The 19,567-nt window shown below is 54.9% G+C and overlaps 2 protein-coding genes across 2 annotated transcripts; one reads left to right on the top strand and one right to left on the bottom strand.

Annotated features, from left to right (window-relative positions):
* Positions 1-190: 190 nt before the first annotated feature.
* Positions 191-7,031, bottom strand: NCBP2 (nuclear cap binding protein subunit 2). Its single transcript, XM_029069795.2, has 4 exons — positions 6,916-7,031; positions 3,441-3,622; positions 1,902-2,040; positions 191-962 (listed from the first exon to the last, which is right to left on the bottom strand). Exons 1-4 carry the CDS (start codon positions 6,991-6,993, stop codon positions 891-893), a joined length of 471 nt encoding a protein of 156 aa, XP_028925628.1. The 5' UTR covers positions 6,994-7,031; the 3' UTR covers positions 191-890.
* Positions 7,032-7,191: 160 nt separating this feature from the next.
* On the top strand, positions 7,192-8,931 carry NCBP2AS2 (NCBP2 antisense 2 (head to head)). Its single transcript, XM_029069965.2, has 2 exons — positions 7,192-7,421; positions 7,497-8,931. The coding sequence occupies exons 1-2, from the start codon at positions 7,262-7,264 to the stop codon at positions 7,586-7,588; spliced, it is 252 nt and encodes an 83-aa protein (XP_028925798.1). The 5' UTR covers positions 7,192-7,261; the 3' UTR covers positions 7,589-8,931.
* The last annotated feature ends 10,636 nt before the right edge of the window (positions 8,932-19,567 follow it).

Here is a 19,567-nt window from a genome sequence, read left to right as displayed (position 1 = left end):
TCCAGCAACGAAAGGGATAGAAATCGAGTCGTCGCCCTCCAAGCTAACGAGACAGCGAGTCTCGGTGGCCCGGTCTCCATGCTCCGAAATACAAAACGCGCGTCACGTCCCGTTGCGCCTCGGGTTAAACCTTCCGCTGGCAGCGGAAGTCACAGCGAGGTCGCCGTGCCGAGATATTTTTCTACGCCGGTAAAAATTAGAAAGTTCGATTTATTAGATGGTGCTTCATTTGAAAAGAGGCTTAAGAAAAATCCTAAACATCAGCCCGAGCTAGTTAACTTTACTACCCTGCTTGTCTTTCCGCACCCGGGTTTAAGGAAGCCGCTTGGGGGCTAGTAAAAGCATTCCTCCCCCCGCCCCCCGGGGCCCGCTGCCTGAGGCGATGGCTTAAGGAGGTCTTACTTGCTATCAGAGAGAGAATGTGAACCAAGGAAAACTGAATGTAAAAGGAAGCAGCCCAAACATCCCTCCCCTCCCACCCCTCCCCCAGAAACAGTTGAAGAATCTCAGAAACCAAGAGGTTCCTAGTCAGAGCATTTCTGCGGCGCATCATCCCCTCGGCCAGATTCTCCAAATTTGTCTACCGCCGCAAAGCACACTTGGCGAGACTTCCGAAGAAGTCTGTGCTGCGATGCCCGACAATCACTAGACTAGAGCTTCTCGATTACAAACCCTAACGATCCCTACCACGTGGCGGAAAGGCACCGACCGACAAAAAGCGATGCCATTTTCCGAGGGGGCGGGTAGAGGGTTCCCCCTCCCCGCCCCCCCACTCGCTTCTTCTGAAAGAAGGAAATAAATTAGTTTGTTATAAATAAGTTCAGAACTTCCGTGTCTTCACCAATTGAGCAGTGGGCCGCAAGGCGTCTGAAGTGGCGGGGGTCTCGTCTTCAGTGACTCTGGACAATTTTGCCGTAGCCTCCTCTTCCGGCGTCGTAATCTTGCCGATATTCATCTCGTACCTTAATCAGAAGAGAGAGAAAAGAAGTCACGAAAGCGGGGGTGGTGGTCCGTGGAAGGATTTAGACGGGGGGCTGGTGGGAGCAGAGTGGCATCTCGCCCAATTCTCACCTGCTCTTCACACCTGCATCCTCCACCCTCTTCACTAATTCGGTAAAGCCCACAGAGGCCATTATAATCAATATCGTAGTCAAAAGCACCAGTGGCTACAGCACGGGCCTGGGGGCCACAAGGTCATGGGTTCTAATCCCCCTTCCACCACTTGTCTGCTGTGTGACCCTGGGCAAGTCACTTTACTTCCCCGGGCCTCACTTACCTCACAGAAAGTGCTACGGGAATACCATTATTATTCGAAGCAGGTGGCTCCCCATGGGTTAAATGATGAGATGCGTATCGGGAGAGTTTTTGTACGGTATTTGTTCAGCGCTATGTGTCAGGCACTGTTTTAACTCCTGGGGTGGCTACAGGTAAATCAGGTCAAACCCAGTCCCTATTCCACACTGAGCTTAGGAGAGAGAAGAGACGCCGACATCCTTTTTTTACAGATGAAAACCGAGGCACCGAGCAGTCGGGTGACTGGCCCAGGTCCCACCGCGGGCCAGTGGCCGAGCCGGCCTCAGGACCCCGGTCCTCCGACTCCCAGGCCCGTGCTCTTCCCGCTACGCCACAGGGTTTGATCGATGACAAAAACTCAGAAGCCAGTTCAGTTCCCACTGAAGACCCCTGCTGTGGGTGGAATCTGTTTCACGAGGAGGTCCGCTAGACTGAGCTCGTTACGGGCGGGGAACAGGCCGGGCTGTTAATTCTGTTGTACTGTACTGGCCCCAAGGCTCGGGCCAGCGCTCTGCACCGCAGAGAGCGTTCAGTAAATGCCACCGCGTGAGCGGCGGGGCGGGGGTCGGGTCGGGGGACGAGGGTGAGGCTCTGAGGGTGGACTTTACCTGGCCGCCGGACCGGCCCCGCCCATACTGCCTGCCCTCTTTGAAGCCGGCGTCCCAATCCGTGCGGATGATGCGGTCGTCCAGGCGGGTCCCGTTGATGTAGCGCATGGCGTTCTCGGCATCTCCTCTGCAATAATATCTTTAGGTTGAGGCGTTAAGGAAGAGGCGATGAATCTCAGGGAAGCGGCCAAAGTCAATCTCAAAAGGAGGGAAGGGGGTAAAAAGAACACGGTTCCACCGGGCTACCTCACGGGCCCGGCCGGCCGGCCCTGCGCCTTTGGGCTTGAGCCCTGCCGGGTCCGGTGACGGCATCTCTAGAATCCATCCCGACTACTCTCTCGCCGATTCAAGCGGTCGTCATTTCCTGCCTCGACCCCTGCGGCAGCCTCCTTGCCGACCTCCCTGCCTCCCGTCTCTCCCCTCCCCAGGGCTGCCTGGATCTTTTTCCTAAAAACTCGGCCCTCGTCTCCCCGTTTTCTCAAAAACCGCCCACGGTCGCCCCTCCACCTCGACATCAAACCGTAACTCCTAACCCTCGCTGCCTCTGAGGCGCTCAAGCGGCTGTCCCTCTCCTAGCCCACCTTGCCGATTTCCCCCAACGACTCAGCCCACACACTCGGCTCCCCTAATGCCGACCTACTCACTGTCTCTCGCTTCCATCTACCCCGCCGCCCACCCCTTGCCTCCATCCTCCCTAGGGTCCAGAAATCCCTCCCCTTTCAGATCCAACAACCACTCTCCTGCAAAAAGCCATCCTAAAAAATAAAATAAACATATCCCACCTCTTTCAAAAGGCCTTCCCCGACAACCCTCACTCCCTCTCTCTTCTGTGGCACCTGGGCATCTGATAGTCACATCACCCTCAGTCCCACAGCCCTTGCCATTTCCCCGATCCGAAATTTATTACACGGCGGCCTCCCTCTCCGGACTGTATGCCCCTTGCGGGCCGGGATCACATCTGCCAACTCTACTGTAGTGTAGAGAAGCAGCGTGGCCTAGTGGATAGCGTCCAGCCTTGGGAGCCAGAGGGCACGGGTTCTAATCCCAGCTCCGCCACATCAGCTGTGTGACTTTGGGCAAGCCCCTTAACTTCTCTGGGCCTCAGTGACCTCATCTGTAAAACGGGGATTAAGACTGTCAGCCCCCCCGTGGGACAACCCGATCACCTTGTATCTACCCCGGCGCTTAGAACAGTGCTTGGCACATGGTAAGCGCTTTTATTAATGACTCTCCCAAACACTTATTGCAGCACTCTGGACACAACAAGCACTCAATAAATAGCACCGATTGACGGATAACTATCGTATCTGTGGAAGGCGTGCTCGGTAGGGACTCGAGAATCAGATCAGACCTAGTCCTCCGGTCCACACGGAGCCCCGCGGGAGCGTCTATCTCATCCCCGCTTTACAGACGAGACAGCGGCGGCTCAGAGAAGTTAAGTGACTTACCTGCGGTCACCCGGCAGGTCGGCGGCAGAGCTCGGACCCGGGGCCGGTGCTACGGCCCCGTCCAAGGCGGTCCTACGCTCACAAAGGATACTCAACAAAACAGAAGCCGCAGGCGGTTTTTTTCACTTTGTCCAGGCCCATGATGATCTTCTTGATGTCTCCACTTTTGCCAAATAGTTCATAGATTTGCTCTTCAGTTGTATAAAAGGAAAGATTGCCAACGTACAAGGTGCAGCTCTTCAAGAGCAGTTTTTCCTGATCTTGTTTATTGCCCTGGAATTTCAAAGAGACACACAGAAGTTATCCTTCCAAAGTACCGTGCAAAAACGCAATCGCAGAATACAGTAAAACCTTGTTAACTGGAAGTTCGGGAGAGTAAATAATAGGATATTAGAGCCCAGTATGCTCTGAACCAAAACCGAGAGCCCGTGGATTTCAGTGTGGGGAAGAGGCCCTTCGGTTCTCGTTTCCTTGCCTTTCTCTTCACGAGAATTTCCGGAAAAGCGACTGGCAAACGTTTCATTTGCAAATTCACCCGAGGCCCCGATTCCTGCGTGAACGACGCACGTACCGTCGGTACATCAGACAAAGGAAGAGCGGACGCACTAGTTGAGCTGCTGGAGTTCAGGAGAGGGCCACGACCTCTCTGTGCCAAGAGCCAAACTAAATCAGACCGTCGGGCGGCCGGGGCCAGAGGTCAGCCGCACTTTTCCCCCAAAACAAGACAGTGAGGGAGAGAAGGGGAGTTGAGGGAAAAGAAACATATTCTTGGATCTTTCCATTAGGGAAGTCGGAAGGGTAAGAACCCGAGTCGCAAAGCACTGAAGTCTTGTCTCTCTCACCCTCTCTGCCACCTGGCTGGTGGGGGCCGTTATTCCGCCCGGCACTTGGCCTGGGGTCCGCTCTTGCTGCCGCTCGCGGAGTGCCGGGGGCGGCGGGGAGGGGCGTGTAGAGGTATTTAGTCGCTTAATTTATTGCTATTGTTCTCATCTGTCCGTCTCCCCCGATTAGACCGTAAGCCCGTCAAAGGGCAGGGCCTCTCTCTAGCTGTTACCGATTTGTACATTCCAAGCGCTTAGTACAGTGCTCCGCACATAGTAAACGCTCAATAAATACTACGGATTGAATGAATCCTACAGGGCAGACCAGAAACCCAGAATGTGGGCCTCAAAGAATCCCAGGATTCACACTCGTGTGCCTGGAGCTCTAATACCAATTCCGACATTTGAGCACTCACTGTACGCCGAGGACTGCAATCCATCAATCGTTTACTGAACGCTTAGGGTAAATCACTACACTAGGAGCTTGGGGGGGGGGGGCACAATATTGTTAGAGTGTACTCTCCCACTATTCACCCAGTGCAATAAGCAACGGGATAAATACAAGATAATCGGGTTGGCCACAGTCCCCATCCCACACGGGGCTGACAGTCGAAATAGGAGTATCTTCACCAACTGAGGGGGGAGAGAGAGAAAGAAGGTGAGAGAAGGAAAAAAAAAAAAAGAGAGAAAGCGCAGCAGTGGATCACAATGTGCCTGTGAAATGGCACTGTGGCTAGAGCAGAGGCCTAGGAGTCGGAAGGTCACGGGTTCTAATCCCAGCTCTGCCACTGGTCTGCTGTGTGACCCTGGACAAGTCACTTCCCTTCTCTGGGCCTCAGTCCCCTCATCCGGAAAACGGGGATTGAGGCCGCGAGCCCCACGTGGGGCGGGGACCGTGTCCGACCCGATCTGCTTGTAACCACCCCGGCGCTCAGTACGGCGCCTGGCACATAATAGGCGCTTAACGGTACCATAATTATTATTATAAGCGGTAGAATCTCGTCTTCGGTGACTCTGTACAACTCTGCCCTAGCCTCCTCTTCCAGCAACGTACTCCTTTCATTCGTCCTCTCATTCAGTCGTATTTAGTGAGCGCTCACCGCGTGCACAGCACCGTACTAAGCGCTTGGAAAGGGCAATTGGGCAACTGTGGAATTCTGCCATCTTGCCGTAACGGCGGCCGTGGTCCAAATCGGACCCTTGAGGGAGTGGAGGCCCTGCGGGTTAGTAAAGGAGTTACTCTGGAGAAGCAGGAGTCAGTTAGGTAACTAAAAAGGGTCAGTTAGGAGACGCGGCGTAGCTTAGGGGCAAGAGCCCGGCCGTGGGAGTCCGAGGACGTGGGTTCTCGTCCCGGCTCCGCCACCCGTCAGCTGTGTGACTTTGGGCGAGTCACTTGACTTCTCTGGGCCTCAGTTCCCTCCTCCGGAAAATGGGGATGAAGAATGGGAGCCCCACGGGGGGGCAACCTCATTACCTTGCAACTCCCCCAGCGCTTAGAACAGGGCTTGGCACATAGAAAGCGCTCAACAGATACCAACATTCTTATTTTCTGGGCCTCAGTTCCCTCCTCTGTAAAATGGGGATGAAAGCTGAGAGCCCCACGGGGGGCGACCTCATGACCTCGTAACTCCCCCAGTGCTTAGAACAGTGCCTGGCACATAGGCAGCGCTTAGCAGACACCAACATCATTATTAATCTCTGGGCCTCAGTGATCTCGTCTGTAAAATGGGGATGAAGCCTGGGAGCCCCATGGTGTTGGGGGGGGAGGGCAACCCCATTACCTTGCATCTTCCCCCAGCGCTTAGCACAGCGCCTGGCACATAGTCAGTGCTTAACAAATACCAACACTATTACTAATCTCTGGGCCTCAGTGATCCCGTCTGTAAAATGGAGATGAATCCTGGGAGCCCCACGGGGGGTGGGGGCAACCCCATTACCTCGCATCTTCCCCCAGCGCTTAGCACAGCGCCTGGCACATAGTCAGCGCTTAACAAATACCCACATCATTACTAATCTCTGGGCCTCAGTGATCTCATCTGTAAAATGGGGATGAAAGGAGGGAGCCCCATGGGAGGGGCGTAACCCCATTACCTCGCATCTTCCCCCAGCGCTTAGCACATAGTCAGCGCTTAACAAACAGCCACATTATTAATCTCTGGGCCTCAGTGATCTCGTCTGTAAAATGGGGATCAAAACAGGGAGCCCCATGGGGGGGGGGGTGAGGGCAACCCCATTACCTCGCATCTTCCCCCGGCGCTTAGCCCAGCGCCTGGCACATAGTCAGCGCTTAATACCCCCATCATTATTAATCTCTGGGCCTCAGTGATCTCGTCTGTAAAATGGGGATCAAAACAGGGAGCCCCATGGGGGGGGGGGGGGCAATCCCATTACCTCGCATCTTCCCCCGGCGCTTAGCCCAGCGCCTGGCACATAGCGCTTAACAAACACCCCCATCATTATTAATCTCTGGGCCTCAGTGATCTCGCCTGTAAAATGGGGGTGAAAACAGGGAGCCCCAAGGGGGGGGGGGGCGGCCACCTCATGACCTTGTAACCCCCAGAGGAGCGCTTGGGACGTAGGAAGCGCTTAACACTCCTATCATTATCATCATTAATAAAGCGAAGGGGTGGCCCCAACCGCAAGGAGGAAGAAGGGGCCGAGCAGAAGGAGCGTCGCGTCCCGTCCCGTCCCGTCCCGTCGCCCCCTCCCCCCCCGCCATGCCGCCCCGGCGGGGCCCCGGCTCACCCGGAAGTGCTGGTCCCGGTACTGGCTCAGCTCCACGTAGGAGTCGCTGCGCAGCGCGTTGAGCAGAGTGCCGGACATGGTGGAGGGCGGGAGGGAGGGAGGGAGGGAGAAAAGAAGGGAGGGAAAAGGGGGAGGGAGGAGGCAGGGAGGGAGGCAGGGAGGGAGGGAGGCAGGGAGGAAGGGAGGCAGGGAGGAAGGGCGCCGAGGAGCCCCAGCGGCGCGGGGGCCCAGACCGGAAGCGGGCCCGGCCGCGCCGGAAGTGGGCCCGGCGCGCGGCCCGGGGGCGGGACTTCCGGCCGCGCGCCCGAGGAGGAGGAGGAGGAGGAGAAGAAGGAGGGGGAGCGCCATGGTGCTGAGGTGGCTGGTCCTGCGGCTGTTGAGCCGGGAGCGGCTGGTGGAGCGGCTGTCCGAATGGCGGCCCCTGCGGCGCGCCGCGCGCCTCACCGCCTCCGCGCTGCTGCGGGCCCGGCGGGAAGGCCGCGAGGCGGCGCGCGGCCTGCGGGACCGCCTGGGCTCCTCCTCCTCCTCCCCCCCCCGCCCGCCGCCGCCGCCGCCGCCATCCTCCTCCTGCTCCTCCTCAGGCGCCGCGGGCCCCGGCCTGCTGGCCCGCGCCGTCCGCTTCGGCGAGGCCTTCGCCCGGGAGGTGCGGCGGGGCCTGCGGGAGCGCCCCTGACCCCCCCTCCCTCCCCGCTGCGCCGCCGTCCGCGCGCCACCATCATCGCCCACCCCCGCACTGAGCCTCCGACATCTACCCCGGGGGGCCTGGGCCCCCACCATCAGCCCCCCCCCTCCCCCGGGGGCCTGGGACTCGAGCATCATCCCTGCGGGGTGCTGGACCTCGAACCTCACCCCCTTGGGGGCCCGGGGCCTCGAACTGCATCCCCGCGGGGCCCTGGACCTCTAACATCATCCTCCCCCCCCCGGGGGTCCTGGGACTCCAACATCACTCCCCCTTGGAGGTCCTAGGACTCTGACATCATCCCCTCCCGGGGGGCCTGGGCCTCAAGCATTATCCCTTCAGGGGGTCCTGGACCTCTAACATCATCCCCCCAAGGCTCCTGGACCTCTAACATCACCCCTCCCCCCCCGGGGGTCCTGGACGTCTAACATCATCCCCCCTTGGGCGTCCTGGACCTCGAGCATCATCCCCCCCGGGGGGGGGCTCCTGGGACTCTAACATCATCCCCCCCTTGGGGGTCCTGGACCTCGAGTATCATCCCCCCCGGGGGTCCTGGGCTTCTAACGTCATCCCTTTGGGGCCCCGGACCTCTAACATCATCCCTTTTGGGGGTCCTGGGACTCTAACATCATCCCTTCGAGGAGGTCCTGGACCGCTAATATCCCTTCTGGGGGTCCTGGACCTCGAGCGTCATCCCTCCCTGGGGGTCTTGGGACTCTAACATCATCCATTTAGGGTCCTGGACCTCTAATATCATCCCCCTTCACCTCCCGGGGGTCCTGGACCTCTAACACCCCCCCGCCCGGGGGTTCTGGGCCTCGAGCATTCCCCCCCCCCCCCAGGGTCCTGGATCCCAACCATCATCCCCCGCACCGGGGGGGGGGGTCTGAGCCCTAAGCCTCCGCCTGAGGGGGGCCTGACCCTTGGAAAATGAAGAGCCCGGGGGGCCTGGGCCCCCGCCTTCTGCCAGCGCCTCTTCCACACCCTCTCCAGCGTCTGGGACCCTGCCCGGCGATGCCACACACCTGCCACCCCCCCCCGGCCACCTCGCTGCAACCCGTGACCCCGAGAGGAGGGGGGTCCCGACCGCCCGGATCTGCCGGGAACCTCCACGGATCCGGCCGATTCTTCTGAAGCTCAGACGTTTCACGCCCGACGGACTCGGCCTCTTCGTGCCGAGTCCAAAGCACACGACCCTCAATGGCTTCCCGCCGCCAGCCGGGGAAGGACGGCGCTCTGGGTGACTCCTCTCTGCGTGCAGGAGAGGCTTTATATAGGAAGCGAGGCACACAGCTGGCAGACATTTCAAATTAAATGCAATTATCAATGCATTCTTATCAAGTGCGGTGTTTCTGGGGCAGAGTTCGGCCTGGGAGTTCCACCAAGACTCGAGGTTTATGGGTTGCGCTTTCCTTGGGTCAGTCCGTCGTACTTATCGAGCACTTACGGTGTGCAGAGCACTGAAATAAGCACCGGGGAGAGGACGATATAAACAGAGGCATCTCCCGCCCACGACAGGGAACGGGGCAGCGAGAGATGGGCGGGAAGTTGGGGCTCAATAAGTACGATCGACTGGGGCTGATCTGGTTGAGAATTCACACCTCTACAATCGGTCCATCAATCAGTGGTATTACACCTTCCCAGTGAGGATTCTCTTTGGAACAGTTTCCCATCTGTTGGGCAGACCTCGTTGCTTTGGGGTCCCCTCACACCTTTCACTGTCTTTGCCACACATTTTTACAAATTCACAGCCCAAATTTGACTTCGGATTAAAAACTACATCTCCGGACGAGCAGTACTTACCGTGCGCTACCCTTTCCATTTTTAAGAAGCAGAGAGTAAGCGAGAAGCAGGGTGGTCAAGCGGGTAGAGCACGGGCCTGGGGGTCAGAAGGCTCTGGGTTCTACCACTTGTCTGCCGTGTAACCTTGGGCAAGTCACTTCGCTGTACCTCAGTTACCTCATCTGTGAACTGGGTTTTAAGACTGTGAGCCCCATGCGGGACAACGCGAAGATCACGTTTCTACTCCAGTGCTTAGTGCCGGTTCCTGGCACTTAGCACTTGACAAGTATCATTCACAAAAGTCAACGTAAGTCAAAACCACACATATATGCCGAGGGGGGTTGAATAAACAAGTTCAAGGGGTGGCTGTTGATGGATGCCACCTGGGAAAGTGGAACTGAATCAACGAATGACTCTTAGGAGGGCTTTGAGGGTGGGGAGAGCCGAGGTCTGGCAGAGCTAGAGAAGCAGCGTGGCTCGGTGGAAAGAGCGCGGGCTTGGGAGTCGCAGGTCACGGGTTCGTATCCCGGCTCTGCCACTTGTCAGCTGTGTGACTGTGGGCAAGTCACTTCACTTCTCTGGGCCTCAGTGACCTCATCTGGAAAATGGGGATGAAGACCGTGAGCCCCACGGGGGACAACCTGATGACCCTGTATCTCCCCCAGCGCTTAGAACAGTGCTCGGCACATAGTAAGCGCTTAACAAATACCAACATTATTGTGGCTCAGGGGAAAGAGCACGGGCTTTGGAGGCGGAGGTCATGAGTTTGAATCCCAGCTCTGCCACTTGTCAGCTGTGTGACTGTGGGCAAGTCACTTCACTTCTCTGTGCCTGTTACCTCATCTGTAAAATGGGGATTAAGACTGTGAGCCCCACGTGGGACAACCTGATTCCCGTGTCTACCCCAGCGCTTAGAACAGTGCTCTGCACATAGTAAGTGCTTAACAAATACCAACATTATTATTATTATTAGAGAGGGAGGGAGCTCAGTAGCTTCAACACTTCATACTGCAGCATGGGTCATCTTCATGCTCAACACACGGCTCTCTCTTTTTTATGGCATTTGTTAAGCCCTTACTATGTACCAGAACCAGGCCCTCTTCTAGGTGCTGGGAGAGATACAAGATAATTCATTCAATAGTATTTAGTGAGCGCTTACTACGTGCAGAGCACTGTACTAAGCGCTTGGAATGTACCAATCGGTAACAGAGACGGTCCCTGCCCTTTGACGGGCTTACAGGTTAGATGCAGTCCCTGTCCCAGGTGGGGCTCACAGTCTTCATTCCCATTTTACAGATGAGGTAACAGGCACAGAGAAGCCAAGTATCTGGCCCAAAGTCACAGGGCGGATAAGTGGTGGAGGTGAGATTGGAACCCAGGTCCTTCGGAATCCCAGGCCCGTGCTCTATCCGTTAGGCGCACTGCTTCTCTCCCTCCATTTCAAAACCCTCCATTTCCTTCCACATGGAGAAAAACTGCTCACAGTGGGCTTCGAGGCTTCCCACCTAACACACCAGTCTCTTCCCCCCGCTATTCCCCATCTTGCTCTCTTCATTCCCCCCCAGGTTGACCTTCTGTCCCTCACTCTCGGATTTCCTATTTCTGTGCCCTCACTCGTGCTGTTCCCCTCGCCTGGAGCTCCTTCCGTCGCTCAATCTGACCAACTGCAGCTCTCCCCACATTCAAACCCCTTCTAAAAAATCTCACTTCCAACAAGGTGATTAATAAATCGATCAGTGGCATTTACTGAGTGCTTACCGTGCGCAGAGCACTGAACTAAGGACTCGGGAGAGTACGACCCAACCGACCTGGCAGACACATTCCCTCGTCCACAAGCGGCTTACAGTCTAGAGGGGGAGACAAGACTTGAAAATAAACTTCCACCCCCCCGAGTCATATCAAAGCCAGCGACCAGCTCCAGCACTTGCATTTAATTTAATTGCGTCGGAGAAGCAGCGTGGCTCAGTGGAAAGAACCAGGGCTTGGGAGTCAGAGGTCATGGGTTCGACTCCCGGCTCCGCCACTTGTCAGCTGTGTGACTGTGGGCAAGTCACTTCACTTCTCTGGGCCTCAGTTACCTCATCTGGAAAATGGGGATTAACTGTGAACCTCACGTGGGACCACCTGATTACCCTGTATCTACCCCAGCGCTTAGAACAGTGCCCTGCACATAGCAAGCGTTTAACAAATACCAACATTATTATTTACTGGTCCTCTAGACTGTAAACTCGTTGTAGGCGAGGAATGTGTCTCTTTGTTGTTGTCCTCTCCCAAGCGCTTAGGACAGTGCTCTGCACACAGTAAGCGCTCAATAAATAGGATTGAATAGCTATTTATACCCCTCTGCTGCACTTAGGCATATATGCATGTTCAGGAAAGAGCACGGGCTTTGGAGTCAGAGGTCATGGGTTCGAATCCCCGCTCTGCCACTTGACAGCTGTGTGACTTTGGGCAAGTCACTTAACTTCTCGGTGGCTCAGTTCCCTCATCTGTAAAATGGGGATGAAGACTGGGAGCCCCACGTGGGACAACCTGATTCCCCTGTGTCTACCCCAGCGCTTAGAACAGTGCTCAGCACATAGTAAGCGCTTAACAAATACCAACATTATTATTATTATTATTAATTGTAGTCAATTATTTACTCTGATTATTTTGGGGTCCATCTCCTCCAATATCGTGTGAGCTCCTTGTGGACAGGGAATGCGTCTTACGTTTCTACTGTACTTTCCCAAGCATTTAATACAGTCCCTTGCGACCAGAAGGCGCTCGATAAACACATTTAATACTGGAGTCCAGTCGTTAAGCACAAGGGAGAGCACTGATGGCGTGTGCCTCGAAGCTAACGGATAGGAATTGGAGAGGGATGGGTAACCATTAGAGTTCTTTGAGGAGTGAAGAGGCCAGTACCGAGTGATAATTTTGGCCAAATGATCTTAGAAGCTGAGCAAAGGGAAGACGGCGGAGACAGGGAGGCCATCGAGGAGGCCGATACAGTAGCCTGGCCAGCGTGGTGGCCGTTCGGACAGAGAGAAAGGGGTGGATCTGGGAAATGTTGTCCTCCTCCTCTAGACTGTAAGCTCGCCGTGGGCAGGGAATTTGTCTACCCACTCTCTTATACTGTACTTTTCCAAACACTTAGTATGGTGCTCTGCACACAGTAAGCACTCAGTAATAATAATTTTAGTAGTTAAGCGCTTACTATGTGTCGGGCACGGTTCTAAGTGCTGGGGAAGGTAATAATAATAATAATGTTGGTATGTGCAGAGCACTGTTCTAAGCGCTGGGGTGGATACAGGGTAATCAGGTTGTCCCACATGAGGCTCACAGTCTTGATTCCCGTTTTACAGATGAGGTAACTGAGGCACAGAGCAGTGAAGTGACTTGCCCACAGTCCCACAGCTGACAGGCGGCAGAGCCGGGAGTCGAACCCATGACCTCTGACTCTCACGCCCGTGCTCTTTCCACTGAGCCATGCTGCTTCTCTAGAGGATAATCAGGTCAGACAGTCTCTGTCCACACAGTCGCTGTCTTTTACATTGTAAGTAGCGGCGAGAACAGGTATTGAATCCCCATTTTACAGATGAGGTAACTGAGGCACAGAGAAGTGAAGTGACTTGCCCGAAGTCAAATCGGCAGGCACGTGATGGAGCTGGGATTAGAACCCAGATCCTCTGTCTTCCGGCCCATGCTCTAAAATCGAGATTGAGATTGTGAGCCCCATGTGGGACAGGGACCGTGTCCAACCCGATTGGCTTGGGTCCACCCTAGCGCTTAGTACAGTGCCCGACACGCCGTAAGCGCATCGCAAATACTATTAATATTGTTATTATTATTATTTCCACCAGGCCATGCTGCTCCTCTCTCCGTGTGCCTGCACGTGTGTGTATGGAAATACGATCGATTGAAGAAAAACTATGAGGAAATTGGACTTTTTCTAAATTCTAGGACGAATAAAACGGAAGATTGCTCGTTGTGGGCAAGGAGCGTTCAGTCAGTCGTATTTCTTCAGGGCTTACTGCATGCAGAGCACTGTACTAGGCTGTGTGACTGTGGGCAAGTCACTTCACTTCTCCGTGCCTCAGTTAGCTCATCTGTAAAATGGGGATTAAGACCGTGAGCCTCACGTGGGGCAACCCGATGACCCTGCATCTACCCCAGCGCTTAGAACAGTGCTCTGCACGTAGTAAGCGCTTAACAAATACCAACGTTATTATTACTAGGTGTTTCGGAGAGTACGGCATAGAGACCTCTGTTGCTACATCGTACTCTCCCAAGCGCTTAGCACAGTACTTTGCACAGAGCAAGCGCTCAGTAAATCTGATCGAATGGAAGATTGCCATCTCCTTACTGCTGGGATGTAGACGGTGCTTTCCCTGGAGGTTGCTTTTAGAGAAGCAGGGTGGCTCAGTGGAAAGAGCCCGGGCTCGGGAGTCAGAGGTGATGAGTTCGAATCCCGGCTCCGCCACTCGTCAGCTGTGTGACTGCGGGCCAGTCACTTCTCTGGGCCTCAGTTCCCTCATCTGTAAAATGGGGATTAAGTGTGAGCCTCACGTGGGACAACCCGATTCCCCTGTATCTCCCCCAGCGCTTAGAACAGTGCTCTGCACCTAGTAAGCGCTTAACGAATACCAACATTATTATTATCTCCTTACTGCTGGGATTTAGGCGGTGCTTTTCCGGGCGGTGTCTCTCCGAGCAATGAGCAGAGGGAGGATCGTACAGATTTCCGCTGCTGCCAGCAGAGAGCACCAAGGACCTGACCGTTTCCAGCAAATTCCCCTCGTTCGTTCATTCAGCCGTATTTATTGAGCGCTTATTGTGTGCGGAGCACTGTGCTGAGCGCTCGACTGCAACTGGCCTGCACAACGCACGCTTAGCGTTTCTCCCAATTACTTCTCATCTATTAGAACGCGGTGTCCGGGTTTAACACGGAGCCCCCGTAAGGCCCTCTTCTCCCATTCGACGCCCCCCGTATTCAGCCGGTCCCCAGCTCGTGTAGAAGCAGCGTGGCTCCGTGGAAAGAGCCCGGGCTTGGGAGTCGGAGGTCATGGGTTCCAATCCCGGCTCCGCCGCTTGTCGGCTGTGTGACTGTGGGCGAGTCACTTCACTTCTCAGTCACCTCATCTGTAAAATGGGGATGAAGACTGGGAGCCTCATGTGGGACAACCTTACTACCCTGTATCTACCCCCGCGCTTAGAACGGTGATAATAATAATAATGTTGGTATTTGTTAAGCGCTTACTAGGTGCCGAGCACTGTTCTAAGCGCGGGGGTAGACACGGGGGAATCAGGTTGTCCCACGTGGGGCTCACCGTCTTCATCCCCATTTTACAGATGAGGGAACTGAGGCACCGATAAGTGACTTGCCCAAAGTCACACAGCTGGCAAGTGGCAGAGGTGGGGTTCGAACCCATGACCTCTGACTCCAAAGCCCGTGCTCTTTCCAGTGAGCCACGCTGCTTCTGCACATAGTAAGCACTTAACAAATACCATCATCATCATTATTATTATGTAGGATTTTCCTTCCTTTTTCTTTTTTTTTTGCCCCAGAATCCACCCCTTCCCCTCCACCCACATTGCTGGTTTGCACTGGTCACATATTACGCTTCTGGTTGGTACTGGTCACAGGTTGACTTGACTACTACATCAGCCTCCTTACTGACCTCCAGGGCCTCCATTCATTCATTCATTCAATCATATTTATTGAGCGCTGACTATGTGCAGAGCACTGTGCTAAGCGCTTGGAATGGACAATTCGGCAACAGATAGAGCCAATCCCTGCCCAACAACGGGCTCACAGAGACTCCCCCCACCTCCTGCTCAGACTTGATTCCGGTGCCTGGATCATTTTTGCCAAAACAGTAATTCGAGGATGTCGTCCCACTCCTCAGAAACCTCCAATGTTTGCCCTTTCCTCTCCCCATCGAGCAGAAACTCCTGATTCCCGGCTTTATCGTACTCAAGCAACTCTCTCTTCCCTACTTCTCCTCACTCCTTTTCCACATCACCCCAATTGGCCCACCTGGTTCCTCTCAAGCCAGCCTACTTACCGTGCCTCTTTTCTTTCTTTCTTTCTCTTTCTCACCCTCTCGCCTTAGGACTTCCACTTCACATCCTGCAGGCCATCGCTCTCTCCATTTTCAAGGTCCCTCTGAATCACATCTCGTCCAGGAGCCTTTCCCTAATTAATCTCTCATTTCCCCATCTATTCCCCTCTAATGCCGTTTCAGCACTTCTGTGCCACCCAAGCCCTCGGGGACTCCCACCCGCCACCCTGTAACCCTTGTGTAAATATCTTTAATAATAATGCAATAATAATAATAATGTTGGTATTTGTTAAGCGCTTAGTATGTGCAGAGCACTGGGGTAGATAGTTGCCCCATGTGGGGCTCACAGTTAATCCCCATTTTACAGATGAGGCAAGTGAGGCACAGAGATGTGAAGTGACTTGCCCGCAGTCACACAGCTGACGAGTGGCAGAGCCGACATTCGAACCCATGACCTCTGACTCCCAAGCCCGGGCTCTCTCCACCGAGCCACGTTGCTTCTCTATATCCTGTTGCTCCCCCCGACCCGTAATTTAGTATCCATCTCCTTTTCCTCTCTGCTCCCTGGGGGCAGGAACCACTCTTCTAACTCCATTTTACTCTGCCAAGCCTTTAGTTCAGTGCTCGGCACAGAGGAAGCACTCAGTAAATGCTATTGATTAGTGTTAAGGGCCTAGGATGCTACAGGGTCGTAACCCCAAATTAGAGGGTTTGGGGAGGCGCAGGGTCTCCTGGGGGACTGAATAGACCCTGTCCAGGCATCAGGAGATGAGTCTTACTTGGGTTCAGAGATGCTTAACGGTTTTGCCGCTATGACATGTTCCATACTTAACTGAACCCCATTATCCTGGACACACTCGCAGACACATGAGCCTGAGTGGTCTTGCTAATTCTCCACCCTCTCTTTCTAGACTGTAAACTCGTTACGGGCAGGGCACCTGTCTGCTAATTCTGCAATACCGTACTCTCCCGTGTGCTTTGTACGGGGCTCTGGACATCGGAAGCGCTCAATAAATATGATTGATTATTTGTAGGCTGACACCTCAGCTCCTCATCCATTATTTGCTGAATCCTAAGGGGCCCTGGGCTCAATCCTGAGAGATCTTCTCAGGATCTGAGAAGCAGCGTGGCTCGGTGGAAAGAGCACGGGCTTTGGAGTCAGGGCTCATGAGTTCGAATCCCAGCCCTGCCACTTGTCGGCTGTGTGACTGTGGGCGAGTCACTTAACTTCTCTGTGCCTCAGTTCCCTCATCTGTAAAATGGGGATTAAGACTGGGAGCCCCACGTGGGACAACCTGATTCCCCTATGTCTACCCCAGCGCTTAGAACAGTGCTCGGCACATAGTAAGCGCTTAACAAATACCAACATTATGATTATTATTATCTTCTCAATCCACCCTCCTCCCCTCTTTCACCCAGAGGACTTCGGTTTCCCCCCCGGCGGAAGAGCAGATTAGACTGTCCTCCCTGACCCTGTTACCATCTGAAAAACACCTTCACTCATTTATCATGGGACTTCCACCTAAGGCCACTTCAATTGAAATCATTACCTCCCCCATCTTACTGCAGCCTAGCACTAGCAGCTAGATAAGCGGAAAACCAAGAGCAGAGAGTCGTCCGTTGGTCCCCGTCAGAAGCGGGGAAGCGGAACTGCTGGAATAACGGCAGGGATGAGGACTCACGACTGATTTCCTCTCCTGCCACTACCACCAAGTGGCGGGAAAAGAGTCGCTCCCACCTCCCCTGAACGCTTTTCGTCTTTTCCGCAGTTTGGCCGAGCTCGCTTTTAGAGCGTCAGATTCCGTCCTCACCCGTACGGATCTGTATTCCTACTGCAATAATAAACTCCGTGTGCTGTTTTGCCGTGGCTTGATTCGTTCCGTAGCACCCGACAGGGGAAAGAGCTGCCTTCCGACCTTCTTCTCTTGGAGAAGATGAAGGCCGGGGGACAGCCGGCTTCCCTCTGCCCGCTGCTCACTGGAGGTCTCAGCCCCTACACGTTTCACCTCCTCGCTGCCAGACTGGGAGTGAGGCTAGGAGTCAGGGCACCGTGCCCCCTCACCGCATAAAGTCCCCACCGCCCTCCGTCAAAATGCCCGAAACAGATTTGGCCCCCGCAGCAGGAAAAACAAACGGAATCATCCTTCTCTTCCTTTGCTACTTCGGGCCTTCTCCATCAACTTTCCCATATTCACCTGTGCGTGACCGTCACACGACTCCGTGTGCCGTCTTCTTAGGCTCAGGGCGGCCCCACGCTCCCAAAGCCAGCCGTGTCCGGTGCACGATGTAAGACGTTTTTAAAATGCCACCTGGGACGCTACTCAAGCGACGGACCCGTCGTCATTTTAGCTATGGAAACCTCGCTCTGGGGCTCTTAGATTCAATATCGCCGAGAGCAAGTTTGCGTGGGGAGCCGGGGTGGCCTGACTGGATGTCGGCCGGCCTTGACCGACTCCGTTTTAGAGAGGCCGCCATTTCAGCACCCCAAGGGGACGGGTAGGCATGGCCCCACGGGCCTGCTAAACTAAGCAGCGTGGCTCAGTGGAAAGAGCACGGGCTTGGGAGTCAGAGGTCATGGGTTCGACTCCCGGCTCTGCCGCTTGTCAGCTATGTGTCTGTGGGCAAGTCACTTCCCGTCTCTGTGCCTCAGTTACCTCATCTGTAAAATGGGGATTAAGACTGTGAGCCTCACATGGGACAACCTGATTACCCTGTATCTACCCCGGTGCTTAGAACAGTGCTCTGCACATAGTAAGCGCTTCACAAATACTAACATTATTATTATTATTAGCACCTGCCTGGGAGGTGAATCATTTTATTCTTGCTTTTCCCGAGTTCCTCAAAAATCGGGGGGCCCTGTTCGGTAGCCAACCAATTAGGAGCCACTAGGACTCTTGGTTCTCAACCATCGGCTCCCCCTCCCCAAGGGTTCATCGGGCTCCTGTGTTGGGGTAGATCGTGGGACACTCCATAACAGGGTGAGGGGCAGCCCGGGCTCAACTCTCGGGGACCCCCGGGAGACTCCGGGACAAAACGAAGGGGGTGCGGGGACTCCGGCTTGTCATTTTTGGTGGGGGGTTTTTGCGAGTATTCCCCTTCCCCTTCTCCCAACTGCAGTTAGGTTTTGCTTTAGGGTTTTGCGGCTTCCTGTTGTCAGATGCACCCCTTTGGAGAACTTTCCCCTAAAATATCATCCCGGGTCCGTCCAAACCAGGAGGTGCCGGTGTCAACCGCAGATCCTTGATTAATTGGTTACTGCTTTTCTATGGTGCAACTTTTACAATAAACCTGCCTCTGTGGCCGCGACCCCGCCTGCAGAACCCCACGGGTCTCCATCATCCTGCGTCCCGCGACCTCGATACCCAGGCGTACCCTCCCCTGGGCGCGACACGGTGCCACTGACAGATCTGGCTCCTTCCACCCCTCTTCCCACCCACGGAAGCATCACCAAGGCCTGGATCCCAAGCAGCCACATCAATCAATCCTATTTACTAAGTGCTTACTGTGTGTACAGCACTGTACGAACTACTTGGGAGAATATACTATATTCTCTCTCTCTATATCTATAATCTATACTTCACCTTGAGCGAAGCTCCCGCTCTACCAGAAGTGGAGGCACGTGATCAACGTCCTGTAGAATTTCACTCGGGTAGACGCCGTCCGCTCCGTGTCCGCTCTTCGGGCTGAGGCCGGGTCCGTAATCCAAGCTGGGAGGGGGCGGAAGGGGGTCTGCAGAGAACAGAGGGGCCCCTCGAGCTCAGCCTGGACCCCGAGTTATCTCTGGGCCAAAGGCCAGGTCTTAGAGTTCGGTTCCACTCGACGCAGGGGTTGCCCTGGGAGCGGATTTCCCCACGAAGAGTAGACTTCGGCTCTGGCGAGAACAAAAATCTGACTTTTAATCATAGTAATCATGGTATCGGTTAAGCACTCACTATGCTCAAAGCACCGAACTAAGCACTGGGATAGATACGAGATGATCAGGTCCCACGTGGGGTTCAAAGTCTACATAGGGGGGAGCACCGGAAGAGAGTCCTCATTTTGTAGCTGAGGGAACTGAGGCACGGAGAAGTGACTCGCCCGAGGTCACACAGCAGGTATGTAGCGGAGCTAGGATTCGATTCCAGGTTCTCTGACTCCCGGGCCC

The sequence above is a fragment of the Ornithorhynchus anatinus genome, chromosome 7 (genome assembly GCF_004115215.2).
Source record: "Ornithorhynchus anatinus isolate Pmale09 chromosome 7, mOrnAna1.pri.v4, whole genome shotgun sequence".
Classification (NCBI taxonomy): Eukaryota; Metazoa; Chordata; class Mammalia; order Monotremata; family Ornithorhynchidae; genus Ornithorhynchus; species Ornithorhynchus anatinus.
This window is presented reverse-complemented; position numbering and strand designations above follow the sequence as displayed.